This window comes from Aegilops tauschii, chromosome 2 (genome assembly GCF_002575655.3).
Source record: "Aegilops tauschii subsp. strangulata cultivar AL8/78 chromosome 2, Aet v6.0, whole genome shotgun sequence".
Lineage (NCBI taxonomy): Eukaryota > Viridiplantae > Streptophyta > Magnoliopsida > Poales > Poaceae > Aegilops > Aegilops tauschii.
Window position 1 is genome coordinate 349,721,955 of NC_053036.3, and position 23,819 is coordinate 349,745,773.

General features: G+C 43.4%; 1 protein-coding gene across 1 annotated transcript; it reads right to left on the bottom strand.

Moving 5' to 3' along the window:
• Positions 1–221: 221 nt before the first annotated feature.
• LOC109744277 (70 kDa peptidyl-prolyl isomerase) lies at positions 222–3,510 on the bottom strand. The gene is made up of 10 exons (XM_020303382.4): positions 3,009–3,510; positions 2,560–2,907; positions 2,182–2,256; positions 2,005–2,085; positions 1,714–1,908; positions 1,363–1,628; positions 1,142–1,267; positions 898–1,044; positions 680–807; positions 222–571 (listed from the first exon to the last, which is right to left on the bottom strand). The coding sequence occupies exons 1-10, from the start codon at positions 3,244–3,246 to the stop codon at positions 412–414; spliced, it is 1,764 nt and encodes a 587-aa protein (XP_020158971.1). The 5' UTR covers positions 3,247–3,510; the 3' UTR covers positions 222–411.
• Between the last annotated feature and the right edge of the window lie 20,309 nt (positions 3,511–23,819).

The following is a 23,819-nucleotide window of genomic DNA, read 5'->3' on the forward strand; positions in this document are numbered from 1 at the left end:
CTTTTGAATTTTACTATTGGATGGGTGAAATCATTGATCAGACTAGAAACTTTAGGCCAGACCTTCTTTCCCATGCATTCGGGTACCCCACGTCACACTCCGCAATCCAGACTATATGTAGGTCGATCACTTCCAATGTCCTTAAACCAAAATGTGCAATTAATTTGAGTTGATGAACTAATGACACATTTCACTTTATTTTCAAATAAAAGCTCTAGAAATTTCGTTTAAAACGAAATAGACACTCTTTTTACTAGAATCGTACGTCAGCAAATTATGAGTACATTATCAAGGCACGCAGCCGATCACAGACGAGGCACAAGCTGCAGAACAGAGGACAAGACAACCAAAACCACGGTACAACGCTGATACAAACTCCAGACCCGGCTGTACCAGGACGCGGCAGACCCGTCACGCGGTGCTGTCGATGGCCATAGGCTGCGCGTTCTGCTTCCCGGCGGCGTTCTCCGTCTTCCTCCATTTGGCGAACATGTTGCCGTAGAACTTGGCGTCCCTCTTGTTGTACTCCCTCAGCTTGTCCTTCAACGCCTTGTACGCAACCTTCACCTCCCTGGGGCAGAAACACAAACATGACAAATCAGCCACGACCCATAGATGAAATTGATACGATATATCTGTAGCCTGCTCGATCTCCAGAGAGATTAGACGGTGCTTCTACCTGTTGTCTGGGTCGATCTCCAGAGCCTTCTTGATATCTAGTTCTGCCAGCTCCAGATCCACGAGCTCGGTGTACGCCTGCGCCCTCCGGTACAGAGCCTTGACGTTTGTGCTCTCCAGCTCCAAAACCTGATCAATAAATAATGCCACCGTTTAGGGCAAGGTGCTGCTGAAATGCTCACCGTTGAAAGATACTACAGTCTACAACAAGACACTCACCTTGGCGCAGAGTTTCTCTGCTTCCTTGTAATCCTTGAGTTTCAGTTTGCACGCTGCGTTGTTGAGCTTGATGCTGATCTTCACTGCCTTGGATTGCTTCTTCTCGTCCTCGCTGAAGGAGCTGTCATACTCAATGTACTTTGCAGCCTGTTCCGAAGGATAGATTCATATCAAGAACTCAATTCTGTACCGATACGTTTTTGACAGAACAAGACTTCCGGTTGAAAGACTGATGGCATTTTACCTTCTCATATCTCTTGGAAGCCTTGGCGTACTTGCCCATCTTAAACCACGCATTTCCTTCATCTTTCTTTTTAGCAGCTGCTTCGATGTTCTCAGCATTACTCTTCAAGTCCCAAGATTCTTTCTCCTGAAACGGAAGTACAGAACATGAGCATGCGTTCACTTTCTGACAGCAGCAGAGATTGATATGTAAACAACAGACAAAGTAACCACCACAGTTACCTTCTCGAAGGAAACGAGGTCCACTTCATAAAAGACGGTGGAGTTGGGAGGAACCATAGCAATATCAAGCTTCGTCTCAGTGGAACCGAACGCATGTTCAGGTGGTATTCTAGCTGACGCGACCTCTCCTTTCTTCATGGTGAGCACCGTCGTGTCCAGCCCTTCGATGACCTGCTCCTCATCCGTCTTGAACTCGAATGGTTCGTCGCCTTCATGTCCTTTCTTCGTGAACACAGTGCCGTCGTCCAACTTGCCGATCAGTCTCACTGCAAGCAAGAAGTAATACAAGATTAGTATACTTGTCCGACAATTTCCACGAGGTTGTGCATGGATTAGCAGCGCGCCGCGCACCTCTGACAACTGCCCCGTCGTTGGGGCGCTCGTAGCCTTCTCCTTCCTTGAGCACCTTCTTCAAGATCCTCTTGTCGTCACCGATGAGGGTGATCGTCTTCCAGGAGACTAGCTCAAGATCGATGTGCAATGTGGAATTCGGGGGCACCGCGGCTTCAACCTCAGAAGCCGGCCTTCCTTGCTCGCCGAAACCATCTGTCCATCGTAAGATGCAGTACATATCAATTTATGATACTTTTGGAGCACAGCAATCGTAGTTCTGAATGGCAGATTTGCGGAAAAATGGCTCACATTGTGGCTTGACGGTCAGGAGGACCTTCTCGCCCTTCTTCATGGTCTTCACGGCTTTGGAAAGTGCAGGGCAGAAGTAACCTGAAATTGTAAAGCAGAGTTGTGCGTCAACGATTCAGAGCTAATTCCTAGTACTTTTCAATTTCCCAAGGCTAACTGAATTGACTAGATACGAACCATCCTTCACTGCGAATTCAATACCCTCTGACTTGGACACGACGGATCCATCCTCAAGTCTCGCCTCGTACTTGACTGCGTGAGCAAACATGGAACATGTTAGAGACGTGGCATCGCGCGTAGCAAGAGCAAATTGACAACCATTTCGTTGAAATCATAAAGAAGTTCACCATTTCGTTCACATTATACCGACGCACATTCCAGTTCGGCAACCCAAAATCATTAGGTTTCGTTAAAAAAAATCCGGTGACAACTTATTTCGTTGGTTAATTTCAAACGACAGTTTTGGATGTTTAGCAGAACAAAAACCGGATTCACCAAATTTTCAGTAATTTGGTCGAAATGGAATCGTGAACCCAGTTATTAGACACAACGTACCAGTAACTTCGTCGAGATCCTTGGGATTCTCCCATTTCTGACCCTCGACCAGGACCTTCTTGAAGATGCCGCCGTCCTTGCAGATGTCCTTGACGCTGGCCCACGAGAGGAGCTCGACGTCGAACTGGAGCGTGGCGTTGGGCGGGATCGTGGGCGGGGAGCCCGCCTCGCCGTACGCGAGGTCCGGCGGGATGGTGAGGACGGCGTTCTCGCCCTTCTTCATGGTCTTGATGCCCTGGTCCCATCCCTTGATCACCTGCCCCTGCCCGAGCTTGAACTTGAAGGGAGTCCCGCGGTCTCGGCTCGAATCGAACTTGGTCCCGTCGAGGAGAGTGCCCGTGTAGTGCACTGCCATACAACATTCGTTCATCCCGGTTATTATCTGTTGGGTTTGACGTTGCGTGATAACTAGGATGATCGGATGCAGAGGGGACGGCCGTGATCCATACCTTCGACCTCGTCGCCGGTCTCGGGCCGTTCCCAGCCCTCGCCCTCCTTGACGAGCTTCTTCTTCAGCCCCTGCTTCCCGATCTCCTTCTCCTCGCCGACCTTCATCGTCGCCGGGGAGTCGGCCTCCTCCTCCTCGTCGACGTCGAGGCCGTCCATGGGCTCGCCGTCCGGCTCGTTCATCATGGCGTCGTCCTCCTCTTCCAGCGCCCTCAGCGCCTCATCCTCCACGGCGGCCATTGTTGGTTCGGTTCGTGGACGCGAAAGGCTCTCTAGGTGGAATGGAAAGATGAAGCGATTAACGGGTGCGCGCTCGCTCGCGATCTGCGTCTCTGCGCGTTCTGGATGTTGTTTGCAGCCGGAGCATGGCGTGGCTCGGATCGGTGGCGTCTTATATGGCGGAGCAGAGATTGTCGCGTTCAACGATGTGGTGTTCTAGAGGGTTCCTGTTCCTGTGAGAGGGGGTTGGATTGGGAGATGCTTCCAGAGAAGGGTCGGTGGGGGACGGGGGCGCGAGAGCTTTGGAAGGCAGTGGATGCTTCCAGAGATGCAGGGGAGAGGGACCGAGTCGCCGTTGGTTTCTCTTTGTGGGCCTGGACTATCTACATTTCTTTCGTCGAAGATAATTTTGACAGCTGGGCCACAACAAAGGAATATCCTATTTGACACTCTTTGCGTCAAACTGCCGGCGCTTCGCAGAGGCGAGCGACCGAGCAGCGGGCCGGCCCAGTTTTTGCGCGTACAGTCGCACCTAGCCAGCCGGTTGTGGGAACCTTCTAGAAGGTTCCTCCTGAACCGGTCTTTTGTTTCTTTTACTGGTTTTTCTGTTTTCTTTTTTTTTCTGTTTCATTTTCTTCTTTTTCTTTTCTTTTTCGTTTTCTGTTTCTTTTTTTTTTCCTTTTCAAGGTTATTTTATCTTTTTCAAACTAAGCTCATGTTCGAAAATTGTTCTTCAATTTAGAAAAATATTCTTGCCTTCAAAAAATGTTTGAAATTTCAAAAATGGTCGCTTTTCAAAAAATGTTCGTGATTTTCAGAAAATGTTCTTGTTTTCATAAAATGTTGCAAATGATTTTGTTCAAAATAATCATAACTTTCCAAAAAATGTTCGTGTGTTGAAAAATGTTCGTGATTTTTAAAAAAAATTCATGATATCAAAAAATGCTTTTGTTGAAATAATAAAAAAAGTTATTCCTTTAAAAATTGTTCAAATTTTCAAAAAATGTTCATGCTTAAAAAAATCTACATGAATTTAAAAAAAAATTATCGTTTTCAAAATCCATTTACAATTGCAGAAAATTTCATTTATTAAATTTGTTCACAATTTCATAAAATGTTCTCGTTTTCAAAAATTTCATAGTTCTAGAAATTTGTTCATGTTTAAAAAAATGTTCAGGAATTTCAAAAAATATTCTCGCTTTCAAAGTTTGTTCACCATTTCAGAAAAAATGTTCATTTTTCAAAAAATGTTTGCGATTTCAACATTTTGTTCGCAATTTCAACAAATATTCCCATGTTTAAAATTTTGTTCGCGTTTCCAGAAAAGCGTACAATATAAATTTTGTTTGCATTTTAAAAAAAGTTCCTGTTTTAAGTTTTTTGGTGCTGAATTTAGAAAATGTTCCTGTTTTCTATTTTTTTTAAACTAAAAAATGTTCGTGATGTCAAAAAATGTTCGTGTTTTTCGTAATTTGTTTGTTTTTCAGAAACATTTTTGAAACATTGTTCGCGTTTTGGAATCTGTTTGGGATTTGTAAATTTTGTTCGTGTTTTATTTTAGAAAAATGAGGCATTTCAAAATGTTTTCCAAATCTCAACGCTGCTGTCTGTTCTTATATATTTCTGTACTTTTTATCTTCAGTTGGTGGCGTGTAGTGTAGTAGCTAATGGCTCGTTGTTGGAGTCTGAGCTTGTGGGATCGATTCCTGCTACTTGCTGCTGATTTTTCAGCTCTTTTTGTCGCGCGCGAAAGGAAACAAAACAACGATTGGGTTGGTGGGCCGGGCCAGTCAAGCGTCAACCCTGTGCGTCGAGCTGCTGTTTGACGCAGAATGCGTCACATAGGAGGTCTCCACAACAAACAGTGTGAAGAAGGGTGCGTCTCATTAAGAGTTGGGTTGGATTGGGCCTTCCCTCGGATGTCAGCCGATCCAAAGACGGTGTCTTTGCATATCTGAAGAAAAAAAGAATTTGAATAAGCTTTCAAGGTTGGGTAGAGAAATGCATAGCTGGGACTAGCAGTTGCAAGAAAACTTCCATCAAGTCACTAGTGCAAGCAATCACTACATACTCGATGGCGGGTTTTTTAAAGAGAGGCAAAATTTTGGCTCATCCATCAATTAAACAGAAGAGAGTATCCAGTTAATTAGTGGAATGCCAAGTGAAAATCGTCACAAACTGTCGCACAATACCCCACGCACAACTCACATAGAGGGCCTCACCAAGATCGCACACCGAAGTCATCATCATCACTTCTCCCTAACATGCGTCATCACCCTCCCTAATATCTGAGCAAGCGACCCCGACTTCGTCGAAGACGAACATCGACCCGACCCTCAGCGTAGAGGCTGTACGGAAACACAAGAAGACATGTGCCAAACTAAGCCACCCGTGCTAAGGGAAGTGCAGCTCCAACTCTGAAGGATAGTTTGGAAGGAGAACTATGCAAGGCTGGAGCCGTGAAAGACCACCGAACAGACCATCTGTAGAATGTCATCGTCGCCACTAACAATACATATAGGGGGGTGTGTGTGTGGAGGAGCATCGTAACTACGAGAAATGGAGATGGCAGTACACACAAGAAAATTAGACAGGTTCGGGCCCTCTACTCTAGAGGTAATACCCTACTTATGTGTGCGGTGTTCTTGCTCTTGCATGTAGGATTACAAGTGTGTTCAACCCTAAGCCCAGTGCCCTCCTCCCCACATATATACAGTGCGTCAGGAGGTGTGTAGGATCAAAATTATGTCTAAAGGAGGGGTGATTGGACTACTTGACCAAATAAAAAACTTATAATTTTCCCAATTTTAGTTTTAGGCAAGTTTTAGCAATTCTACCAAGTCAAGCAGCACCCTACACATGCAAGTCTAAGAGTTGTGCAGCGGAAAGTAAAGACTTTGCATATGAACGTAAAGGAGGGATCGGAGAAATCAAACGCAATGAAGACACGGTGATTTTTGGTGTGGTTCCGATAGGTGGTGCTATTGTATGTCCATGTTGATGGGGACTTCAACTTACGAAGGGTAATGGATGTGCGAGTCTACAGAGGGCTTCACCCACGAAGGGTCCACGAAGAAGCAACCTTGTCTATTCCACCATGACTTACGTCCATAAAGGACTAGCCTCACTCGGGGTAGATCTTCACAAAGTAGGCGATCTCGTTGCCATTACAAACTCCTTGGTTCAACTCCACATGATCTTCGAGGCTTCCAAGTGGCACATAACCAATCTAGGAGACACAACTCTCCAAAAGGTAATAGATGGTGTTGTTGATGATGAACTCCTTGCTCATGTGCTTCAAAAGATGGTATCCTCAACACTCAATCAGTCTCTCATAGATTTGTCTTTGGTAAGAGAAGGATTGGAGTGGAAAGCAACTTGGGGAGGCTAGAAATCAAGGTTCAAATGGTTGGATTGAAATGCCTTGATCTCAACACATAAGTAGGTGGTTCTCTCTCAGAAAATGGATGGTGGAAGTGTAGTTTCGTTCTGATGTATCCCTCTAAGAGAAAGTGGGGGTACAGGGGTATAAATAGCCTTCACCAAGAATTCAACTATTACAACCTTTTGACTCAACTCGGTGGCACCGAAGCGAAAATCTCGGTGAGACCGACCTTTGTAAAAGATTCAAATGTTGGGCTTTTCGGTGAGATCGAATGGAACAACTCGGTGGGACCGATGTGCGATGACCTAAGCAAGACCTCATTTCAGTAATTACAATTGAAACATCTCAGTAATTCTGAAATAATGTGAAAGGGTTACATAAACTTGGTGCAAATCGGTGGGACCGATCGTCATCTCGGTGGAACCGATGTTCTAGGGTTTGGCTGTGGCTCTGTCTAGGATCAATTCGGTGGGTCCGGATGAAGAGTTTTCGATGGGACCGAGTTGGACTTTTAGGGTTTGAACAGATAGGATTTGGAGAAGATGGTTGAGGGTTTTTGGAGCAATATCTTCAAGCACTTGAGCAATTGAGTCATGATCGAAACCTCATCCCCTTTTAATAGTATTGGCTTTCCTATGGACTCAATGTGATCTTCGATCACTTAACGAAAAATGTAGAGTCTGGAAGGTTTTGCCAATTCATGTCCTTAGCATTTTGAGGGGTCAACTTCCTCATGTCCTTGCCATGCCAACATCGAATTTCATGAAATCTATCTTTGAATAGGCATTAGTTCAATGACATATATGTTGTTATTAATTACCAAAACCACCCAGGGATTAGTTGGACTTTCAAGGTGCTGTAACATGCTCGCATAAATGCTAGTAATAACCGTCATGCACGACCGACTGTCGCAATTAACTAGATATTGGACAGTTGGTAAACGACTGTACTTAATACGTGGCATCTTCGCTGGCCAACTGGTCGACTAGTGATCTTCGCTTAACTCAAGGAAATGACGCCCGACTATAGGCTTGACACTGACTAGAGGAAATGATGCCCGACTATAGGCTTTGGCTAGGGATTTTTTTTCGTCGTCTTGGTTGTCGAAGCGGAAGTTTTCCTCTCTTCGTCTTGATGCCTTGGTATTTATTTCCAGACGTAGGTCAGTTGGATGCCTTCCTTCCCGGATGTCATGGTCACAAACGGCTTGACCCTTCCTTGTCGTTGTTTCACCTGTCTATTTTTGGGAAGCCCATGGGTTCCCTACTCACTCCTTTCCTTTTAGGTCATGGACTCTTGATAGGATTGATTTTGAGGTTTCCAGAATGTTCTTCCAGACTCAAGCACAGCTAGTGGTGTATTCGATACCATCTCGCATTGACACTTCCTTATCAATGGCGTGGCAAAACTACTCACAAATAGACTAAAAACACACGTCCCTTCAATTGTCCATGGAAAACAAACATATTTTTTTCTGGTCAAAACAATGCTCAAAACTTTGTCTTTTGCTGCGACTTGGTGTTTGTTTCCAGATCCTAGAAAATGTCCTCGAAACTATTGATGCTTTTCGTCGTGCCTTTTAATCGGGCTACGAAAGAAACATATACTGGTGCTCAGTGCTTAATTGCTCTGAATAATGTGTGTAAACCAAAAATTTAGTTGTCTCAGATTAAAAAACTGCCAACAAAATAATTGCATTCTCTTGAAATTCATAGTAAAATCTCTATCACCAGATACTCCACCTTGGTTTGACTAGCTCCATTTACAACACCCAAATGCTTTTATTCATTCATATAACAAGAACTCCTTCCTTTACACAAGTCACTAAGCAAATGTCCACCCTATTGAACATTTCTTTTGTTTTAACAACTTCTGGCGCTAATAGCTACTCTTTGCTTGATACTTGGTTCATGAGTACCCATTATGTATTGCTTTTCTAAACCTTTTCTCCCATGCTACCAAATAGTTCATCAGAGTGGCGACCATACTCAACTTTGGTTTAGAATCGTGCTTGCAAAATTGCTTACTAATGTTGCCATAAAAATGGCCCTCTCTCTCTCTTTGAATGACTACTCTCCATACTTAGACACCATGGTTTCCCTGAAACTTTTTGGTCATGGATCTATGACGTATTTGTTGGGAACGTAGCATGCAATTTCAACAAAATTCCTACGCTCACGCAAGATCTATCTAGGAGATGCATAGCAATGAGAGGGGGAGAGTGTGTCCACGTACCCTCGTAGACCGAAAGCGGAAGTGTTAGGTTAACACGGTTGATGTAGTTGAACATCTTCACGATCCAACCGATCTACTACCGAACGTACGGCACCTCCGAGTTCAGCTCATGTTCAGCTCGATGACGTCCCTCGAACTCTTGATCCAGCAGAGGGTCGAGGGAGAATTCCATCAGCACGACGGCGTGATGACGCTGATGGTGATGTGATACGCGCAAGGCTTCGCCAAAGCACTAGACGCTATGACTGGAGGATTAAACTGTGGAGGGGGGCACCGCACACAGCTAAGAGAACAATTGATGTGCTATGGGGTGCCCCCTTGCCCCGTATATAAAGGAGGCGAGGAGGAGGTGTTGGGGAACGTAATAATTTCAAAAAAATTCCTACGCACACTCAAGATCATGGTGATGCATAGCAACGAGAGGGGAGAGTGTCGTCCACGTACCCTCGTAGACCGTAAGTAGAAGTGTTATGAGAACACAGTTGATGTAGTCGTACGTCTTCACGATCCGACCGATCCAAGTACCGAACGCACGGCACCTCCGAGTTCAGCACACGTTCAGCTCGGTGACGTCCCACGAACTCCGATCCAGCAGAGCTTTGCGGGAGAGTTCCGTCAGCAAGACGGCGTGATAACGGTGATGATGTTGCTACCTACGCAGGGCTTTGCCTAAGCACCACTACGATACGACCGAGGTGGATTATGGTGGAGGGGGCACCGCACACGGCTAAAAGATCAATGATCAACTTGTGTGTCTATGGGGTGCCCCCTCCCCCGTATATAAAGGAGTGAAGGAGGGGGAGGGCCGGCCCTCTACTATGGCGCGCCCTGGGGAGTCCTACTACCATCGGGAGTAGGATTCCTCCCCTTCCAAGTAGTAGGAGTAGGATAGAAGGAAGGGGAAGAGAGAAGAGAAGGAAGGAGGGGGCGCCGCCCCTCCCCCTAGTCCAATTCGGACTAGGCCTTGGGGGGGCGCACGGCCTGCCCTAGGCAGCCCCCCTCTCTCTCCCCTAAAGCCCAATAAGGCCCATATACTCCCCGGCGAATTCCCGTAACTCTCCGGTACTCCGATAAATACCCGAATCACTCGGAACCTTTCCGATGTCCGAATATATTAGTCCAATATATCGATCTTTACGTCTCGACCATTTCGAGACTCCTCTTCATGTCCCTGATCTCATCCGGGACTCCGAACTACCTTCGGTACATCAAAACACATAAACTCATAATACCGAGCATCACCGAACGTTAAGCGTGCGGACCCTACGGGTTCGAGAACTATGTGACATGATCGAGACACGTCTCTGGTCAATAACCAATAGCGGAACCTGGATGCTCATATTGGCTACTACATATTCTACGAAGATCTTAATCGGTCAAACCGCATAACAATATACGTTGTTCCCTTTGTCATCGGTATGTTACTTGCCCGAGATTCGATCGTCGGTATCCCAATACCTAGCTCAATCTCGTTACAGGCAAGTCTCTTTACTCGTTCCGTAATGCGTCATTCCGCAACTAACTCATTAGTCACATTGCTTGCAAGGCTTATAGTGATGTGCATTACCGAGAGGGCCCAGAGATACCTCTCCGACAATTGGAGTGACAAATCCTAGTCTCGATCTATGACAACTCAACAAGTACCATCGGAGACACCTGAAGAGCACCTTTATAATCACCCAGTTACGTTGTGACGTTTGGTAGCACACAAATTGTTCTTCAGGTAATCGGGAGTTGCATAATCTCATAGTCATAGGAACATGTATAAGTCATGGAGAAAGCAATAGTAGTAAACTAAAACGATCAAGTGCTAAGCTAACGGAATGGGGCAAGTCAATCACATCATTCTCCTAATGATGTGATCCCGTTTATCAAATGACTACTCATGTCTATGGTTAGGAAACTTAACCATCTTTGATCAACGAGCTAGTCAAGTAGAGGCATACTAGTGACACTCTGTTTGTCTATGTATTAACACATGTATTACGTTTCCGGTTAATACAATTCTAGCATGAATAATAAACATTTATCATGAAATAAGGAAATAAATAATAACTTTATTATTGCCTCTAGGGCATATTTCCTTCAGTCTCCCACTTGCACTAGAGTCAATAATCTAGTTCACATCGCCATGTGATTTAACACCAATAGTTCACATCACCATGTGATTAATATCCATAGTTCACATCGCCATATGGCCAACACTCAAAGGGTTTACTAGAGTCAGTAATCTAGTTCACATCGCCATGTGATTAATACCCAAAGAGTACTAAGGTGTGATCATGTTTTGCTTGTGAGAGAAGTTTAGTCAACGGGTCTGCCAAATTCAGATCCGTATGTATTTTGCAAATTTCTATGTCTACAATGCTCTGCACGGAGCTACTTTAGCTAATTGCTCCCACTTTCAATATGTATCCAGATTTAGACTTAGACTCATCTGGATCAGTGTCAAAACTTGCATCGACGTAACCCTTTACGACGAACCTTTTGTCACCTCCATAATCGAGAAACATATCCTTATTCCACTAAGGATAATTTTGACCGCTGTTCAGTGATCTACTCCTAGATCACTATTGTACTCCTTGCCAAACTCAGTGTAGGGTATACAATAGATCTGGTACACAGCATGGCATACTTTATAGAACCTAGGGCTGAGGCATAGGGAATGACTTTCATTCTCTTTCTATCTTATGTCGTGGTCGGGCTTTGAGTCTTACTCAATTTCACACCTTGTAACACAGGCAAGAACTCTTTCTTTGACTGTTCCATTTTGAACTACTTCGAAATCTTGTCAAGGTATGTACTCATTGAAAAAACTGATCAAGCGTCTTGATCTATCTCTATAGATCTTGATGCTCAATATGTAAGCAGCTTCACCGAGGTCTTTCTTTAAAAAACTCCTTTCAAAAACTCCTTTATGCTTTCCAGAAAATCCTACATTATTTCCGATCAACAATATGTCATTCACATATACTTATCAGAAAGGCTGTAGTGCTCCCACTCACTTTTGTAAATACAGGCTTCACCGTAAATCTGTATAAAACTATATGCTTTGATCAACTTATCAAAGCGTATATTCCAACTCCGAGATGCTTGCACCAGTCCATAGATGGATTGCTGGAGCTTTGCACACTTTGTTAGCACCTTTAGGATCGACAAATCCTTCTAGTTGCATCATATACAACTCTTCTTTTAAGAAATCCATTAAGGAATGCAGGTTTGACATCCATTTGCCAAATTTCATAAAATGTGGCAATTTGCTAACATGATTCGGACAGACTTTAAGCATCGCTACGAGTGATAAAATCTCATCGTAGTCAACACCTTGAACTTTGTCAAAACCTTTTCCAACAAGTCTAACTTTGTAGATAGTAAGACTACTATCAGCGTCCGTCTTCCTCTTGAAGATCCATTTATTTTCTATGGCTTGCCAATCATCGGGCAAGTCAACCAAAGTCCATACTTTGTTCTCATACATGGATCTCATCTCAGATTTCATGGCCTCAAGCCATTTCGCGGAATCTGGGCTCATCATCGCTTCCTCATAGTTCGTAGGTTCGTCATGTCAAGTAACATGACCTCCAGAACAGGATTACCGTACCACGCTAGTGCGGATCTCACTCTGATTGACCTACGAGGTTTGGTAGTAACTTGATCTGAAGTTACATGATCATCATCATTATCTTCCTCACTAATTGGTGTAGGAGTCACAGGAACAGATTTCCGTGATGAACTACTTTCCAATAAGGGAGTAGGTACAGTTACCTCATCAAGTTCTACTTTCCTCCCACTCACTTCTTTCGAGAGAAACTCTTTCTCTAGAAAGGATCCATTCTTAGCAACGAATGTCTTGCCTTCGGATCTGTGATAGAAGGTGTACCCAACTGTCTCCTTTGGGTATCCTATGAAGACACATTTTCTCCGATTTGGGTTTGAGCTTATCAGGATGAAACTTTTGCACATAAGCATCGCAACCCCAAACTTTAAGAAACGACAACTTTGGTTTCTTGCCAAACCACAGTTCATATGCTGTCGTCTCAACGGATTTAGATGGTGCCCTATTTAACGTGAATGCAGCTGTCTCTAATGTATAACCCCAAAACAATAGTGGTAAATCGGTAAGAGACATCATAGATCGCACCATATCTAATAAAGTACGGTTACGATGTTCAAACACACCATTACACTGTGGTGTTCCAGGTGGCGTGAGTAGTGAAACTATTTCACATTGTTTTAACTGAAGGCCAAACTCGTAACTCAAATATTTTACCTCTGCGATCATATCGTAGAAACTTTTATTTTCTTGTTACGATGATTCTCCACTTCACTCTGAAATTCTTTGAACTTTTCAAATGTTTGAGACTTGTGTTTCATCAAGTAGATATACCCATGTCTGCTCAAATCATCTGTGAAGGTCAGAAAATAATGATACTTGCCATGAGCCTTAACACTCATCGGACCGCATACATCAATATGTATTATTTCCAATAAGTCAGTTGCTCGTTCCATTGTTCCGGAGAACGGAGTCTTAGTCATCTTGCCCATGAGGCATGGCTCGCAAGCATCAACTGATTCATAATCAAGTGATTCCAAAAGTCCATCAGCATGGATTTTCTTCATGCGCTTTACACCAATATGACCTAAACGGCAGTGCCACAAATAAGTTGCACTATCATCACTAACTTTGCATCTTTTGGCTTCAATATTATGAATATGTGTATCACTACGATCGAGATTCAATAAACCATTCACCTTGGGTGTATGACCATTGAAGGTTTTATTCATGTAAACAGAACAACAATTATTCTCTCACTTTAAATGAATAACCGTATTACAATAAACATGATCAAATCATATTCATGCTTAATGCAAACACCAAATAACATTTATTTAGGTTCAACACTAATCCCGAAAGTATAGGGAGTGTGCGATGATGATCATATCAATCTTGGAACCACTTCCAACACACATCGTCACTTCACCCTTAACTAGTCTCTGTTCATTCTGCAACTCCCGTTTCGAGTTACTACTCTTAGCAACTGAACCAGTATCAAATACGAGGGGTTGCTATAAACACTAGTAAAGTACACATCAATAACATGTATATCAAATATAGCTTTGTTCACTTTGCCATCCTTCTTATCCACCAAATACTTGGGGCAGTTCCGTTTCTAGTGACCAGTCCCTTTGCAGTAGAAGCACTCAGTTTCAGGCTTAGGTCCAGACTTGGGCTTTTTCACTTGAGCAGCAACTTGCTTGCCGTTCTTCTTGAAGTTCCCCTTTCTTCCCTTTGCCCCTTTTCTTGAAACTAGTGGTCTTGTCAACCATCAACACTTGATGCTTTTCTTGATTTCTACCTTCGTCGATTTCAGTATCACGAAGAGCTCGGGAATTACTTTCGTCATCCCTTGCATATTATAGTTCATCACGAAGTTCTAGTAACTTGGAGATAGTGACTAGAAAACTTTGTCAATTACTATCTTATCTGGAAGATTAACTCCCACTTGATTCAAGCAATTGTAGTACCCACACAATCTGAGCACATGCTCATTGGTTGAGCTATTCTCCTCCATCTTGTAGGCAAAGTACTTGTCAAAGGTCTCACACCTTTCGACTTGGGCATGAGTCTGAAATACTAATTTCAACTCTTGGAACATCTCATATGCTCCGTGTCATTTCAAAAACGTCTTTGAAGCCCCGATTCTAAGCCGTAAAGCATGGTGCACTAAACTATCAAGTAGTCATCATATCGAGCTTGCCAAACGTTCATAATGTTTGCATCTGCTCCTGCAATTGGTCTATCACCTAGCGGTGCATCAAGGACATAATTCTTCTGTGCAGCAATAAGGATAATCCTCAGATCACGGATCCAATCCGCATCATTGCTACTAACATCTTTCAATTTAGTTTTCTCTAGGAACATATCAAAAATAAAACAGGGGAGCTAAACGCGAGCTATTGATCTACAACATAGATATGCAAATACTATCAGGACTAAGTTCATGATAAATTAAAGTTCAATTAATCAAATTACTTAAGAACTCCCACTTAGATAGACATCCCTCTAATCATCTAAGTGATCACGTGATCCAAATCAACTAAACCATGTCCGATCATCACGTGAGATGGAGTAGTTTTCAATGGTGAACATCACTGTGTTGATCATATCTACTATATGATTCACGCTCGACCTTTCGGTCTCAGTGTTCCGAGGCCATATCTGCATATGCTAGGCTCGTCAAGTTTAACCCGAGTATTTCTGCGTGTGCAAAACTGGCTTGCACCCGTTGTATGTGAACGTAGATCTTATCACACCTGATCATCACGTGGTGTCTCGGCACGATGAACTTTGGCAACGGTGCATACTCAGGGAGAACACTTGCACCTTGAAATTTAGTGAGAGATCATCTTATAATGCTACCGTCAATCAAAGCGGAATAAGATGCATAAAGGATAAACATCACATGCAATCAATATAAGTGATATGATATGGCCATCATCATCTTGTGCCTTTGATCTCCATCTCCAAAGCACTGTCATGATCACCATCGTCACCGGCTTGACACCTTGATCTCCATCGAAGCATCATTGTCGTCTCGCTAACTATTGCTACTACGACTATCGCTACCGCTTAGTGATAAAGTAAAGCAATTACAGGGAGATTGCATTGCATACAATAAAGCGACAACCATATGGCTCCTGCGAGTTGCCGATAACTCTGTTACAAAACATGATCATCCCATACAATAAAATTTAGCATCATGTCTTGACCATATCACATCATAACATGCCCTGCAAAAACAAGTTAGACGTCCTCTACTTTGTTGTTGCAAGTTTTACGTGGCTGCTACGGGCTGAGCAAGAACCGTTCTTACCTACGCATCAAAACCACAACGATATTTCGTCAAGTATGTGCTGTTTTAGCCTTCACAAGGACCGGGCGTAGCCACACTCGATTCAACTAAAGTTGGAGAAACTGACACCCGCCAGCCACCTGTGTGCAAAGCACGTCGGTAGAACCAGTCTCGCGTAAGCGTACGCGTAATGTCGGTCCGGGCCGCTTCATCCAACAATACCGCCAAAACAAAGTATGACATGCTGGTAAGCAGTATGACTTGTATCGCCCACAACTCACTTGTGTTCTACTCGTGCATATAACATCTACGCATAAACCTGGCTCGGATGCCACTGTTGGGGAACGTAATAATTTCAAAAAATTCCTACGCACACTCAAGATCATGGTGATGCATAGCAACGAGAGGGGAGAGTATCGTCCACGTACCCTCGTAGAACGTAAGCGGAAGCGTTATGAGAACGCGGTTGATGTAGTCGTACGTCTTCACGATCCGACCGATCCAAGTACCGAACGCACGGCACCTCTGAGTTCAGCACACGTTCAACTCGGTGACGTCCCACGAACTCCGATCCAGCAGAGCTTTGCGGGAGAGTTCCGTCAGCACGACGGCGTGATGGCGGTGATGATGTTGCTACTGACGCAGGGCTTCGCCTAAGCACCGCTACGGTATGACCCAGGTGGATTATGGTGGAGGGGGGCACCGCACACGGCTAAAAGATCAATGATCAACTTATGTGTCTATGGGGTGCCCCCCTCCCCCGTATATAAAGGAGTGGAGGAGGGGGAGGGCCGGCCCTCTACTATGGCGCGCCCTGGGGAGTCCTACTCCCACCGGGAGTAGGATTCCACCGCTTCCAAGTAGTAGGAGTAGGAGAGAAGGAAGGGGAAGAGAGAAGAGAAGCAAGGAGGGGGCGCCGCCCCTCCCCCTAGTCCAATTCGGACTAGGCCTTGGGGGGGCGCACGGCCTGCCCTAGGCAGCCCCCCTCTCTCTCCCCTAAAGCCCAATAAGGCCCATATACTCCCCGGCGAATTCCCGTAACTCTCCGGTACTCCGATAAATACCCGAATCACTCGGAACCTTTCCGATGTCCGAATATAGTCGTCCAATATATCGATCTTTACGTCTCGACCATTTCGAGACTCCTCGTCATGTCGTCGATCTCATCCGGGACTCTGAACTACCTTCAATACATCAAAACACATAAACTCATAATACAGATCGTCACCGAACGTTAAGCGTGCGGACCCTACGAGTTCGTGAACTATGTAGACATGACCGAGACACGTCTCCGGTCAATAACCAATAGTGGACCTGGATGCTCATATTGGCTCCTACATATTCTACAAAGATCTTTATCGGTCAAATCGCATAACAACATACGTTGTTCCCTTTGTCATCGGTATGTTACTTGCCCGAGATTCGATCGACCATTTCTCAATACCTAGCTCAATCTCATTACCGGCAAGTCTCTTTACTCGTTCCGTAATGCATCATCCCACAACTAACTCATTAGTCACATTGCTTGCAAGGCTTATAGTGATGTGCATTACCGAGAGGGCCCAGAGATACCTCTCCGACAATCGGAGTGACAAATCCTAGTCTCGATCTATGACAACTCAACAAGTACCATCGGAGACACCTGTAGAGCACCTTTATAATCACCCAGTTACGTTGTGACATTTGGTAGCACACAAAGTGTTCTTCCGGTAATCGGGAGTTGCATAATCTCATAGTCATAGGAACATGTATAAGTCATGGAGAAAGCAATAGCAGTAAACTAAAATGATCAAGTGCTAAGCTAACGGAATGGGTCAAGTCAATCACTTCGTTCTCCTAATGATGTGATCCCGTTTATCAAATGACGACTCATGTCTATGGTTAGGAAACTTAACCATCTTTGATCAACGAGCTAGTCAAGTAGAGGCATACTAGTGACACTCTGTTTGTCTATGTATTCACACATGTATTATGTTTGGTTAATACAATTCTAGCATGAATAATAAACATCTATCATGAAATAAGGAAATAAATAATAACTTTATTATTGCCTCTAGGGCATATTTCCTTCAGGAGGCGGCCAGCCAGGAGGTGCGCACCATGGGGGGAGTCCTACTAGGACTCCACTCCTAGTAGGATTCGCCCCCCCTTTTTCCTTTCTTACCGGAGGGGAAAAGGAAGGAGAGGGAGAGGGAGAGGGAGAGGGAAAGGGGGGCGCCGCCCCCTCCCCTAGTCCAATTCGGACTGCCATGGGGGGGGGGGGCGGCCACCCCTTGCGGCCCTCCTCTCTCTCCACTAAGGCCCATGTAGGCCCAATACTTCCCCGGGGGGTTCCGGTAACCCCTCGGTACTCCGGTAAAATACCCGAACCACTCGAAACCATTCCGATATCCGAATACTACCTTCCAATATATGAATCTTTACCTCTCGACCATTTCGAGGCTCCTTGTCATGTCCGTGATATCATCCGGGACTCCGAACAAACTTCGATCACCAAAACACATAACTCATAATACAAATCATCATCGAACGTTAAGCGTGCGGACCCTACGGGTTCGAGAACTATGTAGACATGACCGAGACACATCTCCGGTCAATAACCAATAGTGGAACCTGGATGCTCATATTGGTTCCTACATATTCTACGAAGATCTTTATTGGTCAAACCGCAATAACAACATACGTTATTCCCCTTGTCGTCGGTATGTTACTTGCGCGAGATTCGATCGTCGGTATCATCATACCTAGTTCAGTCTCGTTACCGGCAAGTCTCTTTACTCGTTCGATAACGCATCATCCCGTAACTAACTCATTAGTCACATTGCGTGCAAGGCTTATAGTGATGTGCTTTACCAAGAGGGCCCAGAGATACCTCTCCGATACTCAGAGTGACAAATCCTAATCTCAATCTATGCCAACCCAACAAACACCTTCGGAGACACCTGTAGAGCATCTTTATAATCACCCATTTATGTTGTGACGTTTGATAGCACACAAGGTGTTCCTCCGGTATTCTGGAGTTGCATAATCTCATAGTCAGAGGAATATGTATAAGTCATGAAGAAAGCAATAGCAATAAAACTTAACGATCATTATGCTAAGCTAACGGATGGGTCTTGTCCATCACATCATTCTCTAATGATGTGATCCCGTTCATCAAATGACAACACATGTCTATGGTCAGGAAACATAACCATCTTTGATTAACGAGCTAGTCAAGTAGAGGCATACTAGGGACACTCTGTTTTGTCTATGTATTCACACATGTACTAAGTTTCTGGTTAATACAATTCTAGCATGAATAATAAACATTTATCATGATATAAGGAAATATAAATAACAACTTTATTATTGCCTCTAGGGCATATTTCCTTCAGTCTCCCACTTGCACTAGTCAATAATCTAGATTACATAGTAATGATTCTAACACCCATGGAGTCTTGGTGTTGATCATGTTTTGCTCGTGGAAGAGGCTTAGTCAACGGGTCTGCAACATTCAGATCCGTATGTATTTTGCGAATCTCTATGTCTCCCTCCTTGACTCGATCGCGGATGGAATTGAAGCGTCTCTTGATGTGTTTGGTTCTCTTGTGAAATCTGGATTCCTTCGCCAAGGCAATTGCTCCACTATTGTCAGAAAAGATTTTCATTGGACCCGATGCACTAGGTATTACACCTAAATCAGATATGAACTCCTTCATCCAGACACCTTCATTTGCTGCTTCCGAAGCAGCTATGTACTCTGCCTGACATGTAGATCCCGCCACGATGCTCTTCTTGGAACTGCACCAACTGACAGCTCCACCATTCAATATAAATATGTATCCGGTTTGTGGCTTAAAGTCATCCAGATCAGTGTCAAAGCTTGCATCGACGTAACCATTTACGACAAGCTCTTTGTCACCTCCATAAACGAGAAACATATCCTTAGTCCTTTTCAGGTATTTCAGGATGTTCTTGACCGCTGTCCAATGATCCACTCCTGGATTACTTTGGTACCTCCCTGCTAAACTTATAGCAAGGCACACATCAGGTCTGGTACACAGCATTTCATACATGATAGAACCTATGGCTGAGGCATAGGGAATCACTTTAATTTTCTCTCTATCTTCTGCAGTGTTCGGGCATTGAGTCTGACTCAACTTCACACCTTGTAACATAGGCAAGAACCCTTTCTTTGACTGATCCATTTTGAACTTCTTCAAAACTTTATCAAGGTATGTGCTTTGTGAAAGTCCAATTAAGCGTCTTGATCTATCTCTATAGATCTTGATGCCCAATATATAAGAAGCTTCACCGAGGCCTTTCATTGAAAAATTCTTATTTAAGTATCCTTTTATGCTATCCAGAAATTCTATATCATTTCCAATCAACAATATGTCATCCACATATAATATCAGAAAAGCTACAGAGCTCCCACTCACTTTCTTGTAAATACAAACTTCTCCAAAAGTCTGTATAAAACCGTACATTCCAACTCCGAGATGCTTACACCAGTCCATAAATGGATCGCTGGAGCTTGCACACTTTGTTAGCACCTTTAGGATCGACAAAACCTTTTGGTTGCATCATATACAACTCTTCTTTGAGAAATCCATTAAGGCAGTTTTGACATCCATTTGCCAAATTTCATAATCATAAAATGCAGCAATTGCTAACATGATTCGGACAGACTTAAGCATCGGTACGGGTGAGAAGGTCTCATCATAGTCAACTCCTCACTACTTCAGGATGTTGCTAACGCGACACTACGATCAGAGACCCTTCGACGAAACTACGTGCGATGCAATAATCACAAACGATGGTGTAAAATAACCATAAAAAGGTGCAAACCATTTGCGATGAAGGATGCATCTAACACGGTTCAGATTTTAGTTGCGTGTGCAATGCAGGGCATACGGTTGATCGATACGAACTGTTTGCGATTAGACAGAACAACAGAAACGGGCAGCCATATCAATGTGTGTGCGATATATGGCATACAATTCGCTCTGATGAACTGTTTGCGATGATCGAGGTGAACACAAACGATTCGGCGTAACAAGATGTGTGTGATAACCGGCAAGCAGTTCGGTAATCTGAATTGTGTGCGATCATTATAGGAACATGTATAAGTCATGAAGAAAGCAATAGCAACATACTAAACGATCAAGTGCTAAGCTAACGGAATGGGGCAAGTCAATCACATCATTCTCTAATGATGTGATCCCGTTAATCAAATGACAACTCATGTCTATGGCTAGGAAACTTAACCATCTTTGATTCAACGAGCTAGTCAAGTAGAGGCATACTAGTGACACTCTGTTTGTCTATGTATTCACACATGTACTAAGTTTCCGGTTAATACAATTCTAGCATGAATAATAAACATTTACCATGATATAAGGAAATATAAATAACAACTTTATTATTGCCTCTAGGGCATATTTCCTTCAGTCTCCCACTTGCACTAGAGTCAATAATCTAGTTCACATCGCTATGTGATTTAACACCAATAGTTCACATCACCATGTGATTAATATCCATAGTTCACATCGCCATGTGGACAACACTCAAAGGGTTCACTAGAGTCAGTAATCTAGTTCACATCGCCATGTGATTAACACCCAAAGAGTACTAAGGTGTGATCATGTTTTGCTTGTGAGAGAAGTTTAGTCAACGGGTCTGCCAAATTCAGATCCGTATGTATTTTGCAAATTTCTATGTCTACAATGCTCTGCACGGAGCTACTTTAGCTAATTGCTCCCACTTTCAATATGTATCCAGATTGAGACTTAGAGTCATCTGGATCAGTGTCAAAACTTGCATCGACGTAACCCTTTACGACGAACCTTTTGTCACCTCCATAATCGAGAAACATATCCTTATTCCACTAAGGATAATTTTGACCGATGTCTAGTGATCTACTCCTAGATCACTATTGTACTCCCTTACCAAACTCAGTGTAGGGTATACAATAGATCTGGTACACAACATGGCATACTTTATAGAACCTATGGCTAAGGCATAGGGAATGACTTTCATTCTCTCTCTATCTTCTGCCGTGGTCGGGTTTTGAGTCTTACTCAATTTCACACCTTGTAACACAGGCAAGAACTCTTTCTTTGACTGTTCCATTTTGAACTACTTCAAAATCTTGTCAAGGTATGTACTCATTGAAAAAATTTATCAAGCGTCTTGATCTATCTCTATAGATCTTGATGCTTAATATGTAAGCAGCTTCACCGAGGTCTTTCTTTGAAAAACTCCTTTCAAATTCTCCTTTATGCTTTCCAAAATACATTATTTCCGATCAACAATATGTCATTCACATATACTTATCAGAAATGTTGTAGTACTCCCACTCACTTGTAAATACAGGCTTCACCGCAAGTCTGTATAAAACTATCTGCTTTGATCAACTCATCAAAGCGTATATTCCAACTCCGAGATGCTTGCACCAGTCCATAGATGGATCACTGGAGCTTGCACATTTTGTTAGCACCTTTAGGATCGACATAAACCTTCTAGTTGCATCATATACAACTCTTCTTTAAGAAATCCATTAAGGAATGTAGTTTTGACATCCATTTGCCAAATTTCATAAAAATGTGGCAATTTGCTAACATGATTCGGACAGACTTTAAGCATCGCTACGAGTGAGAAAATCTCATCGTAGTCAACACCTTGAACTTTGTCAAAAACCTTTTTCGACAAGTCTAGCTTTGTAGATAGTAACACTACTATCAGCGTCAGTCTTCCTCTTAAAGATCCATTTATTTTCTATGGCTTGCCGATCATCGGGCAAGTCAACCAAAGTCCACACTTTGTTCTCATACATGGATCCCATCTCAGATTTCATGGCCTCAAGCCATTTCGCGGAATCTGGGCTCATCATCGCTTCCTCATAGTTCGTAGGTTCGTCATGGTCAAGTAACATGACCTCCAGAACAGGATTACCGTACCACTCTGGTGCAGGTCTCACTCTGGTTGTCCTACGAGGTTTGGTAGTAACTTGATCTGAAGTTACATGATCATCATCATTAGCTTCCTCACTAATTGGTGTAGGAGTCACAGGAACAGATTTCTGTGATGAACTACTTTCCAATAAGGGAGCAGGTACAGTTATCTCATCAAGTTCTACTTTCCTCCCATTCACTTCTTTCGAGAGAAACTCTTTCTCTAGAAAGGATCCATTCTTAGCAACGAATGTCTTGCCTTTGGATCCGTGATAGAAGGTGTACTCAACTGTCTCCTTTGGGTATCCTATGAAGACACATTTCTCCGATTTGGGTTTGAGCTTATCAGGATGAAACTTTTTCACATAATCATCGTAACCCCAAACTTTAAGAAACGACAACTTTGGTTTCTTGCCAAACCACAGTTCATATGGTGTCGTCTCAATGGATTTAGATGGTGCCCTATTTAACGTGAATGCATCTGTCTCTAATGCATAACCCCAAAACGATAGTGGTAAATCGGTAAGAGACATCATAGATTGCACACATATCTAATAAAGTACGGTTACGATGTCCGGACACACCATTACGCTGTGGTGTTCCAGGTGGCGTGAGTTGCGAAACTATTCCGCATTGTTTCAAATGAAGACCAAACTCGTAACTCAAATATTCTCCTACACGATCAGATCGTAGAAACTTTATTTTCTTGTTGCGATGATTTTCCACTTCACTCTGAAATTACATGAACTTTTCAAATGTTTCAGACTTATGTTTCATCAAGTAGATATACCCATATCTGCTCAAATCAGAAAATAACGATACCCTCCGTGAGCCTCAACACTCAACGGATCGCATACATCAGTATGTATTATTTCCAATAAGTCAGTTGCTCGCTCCATTGTTCCGGAGAATGGAGTCTTAGTCATCTTGCCCATAAGGCATGGTTCGCAAGCATCAAGTGATTCATAATCAAGTGATTCCAAAATCCCATCAGCATGGAGTTTCTTCCTGCGCTTTACACCAATATGACCTAAACGGTAGTGCCACAAATAAGTTGCACTATCACTATGTAACACCCCCAATTTTTTTTATTTGGTTTTATTAATTTCCTTTTTAGGGGAAGGAGGTTATTTAATTTTTTTTTAAAACCTCTCCTTCTCAAAAACCTTTAAGGCAAGTATT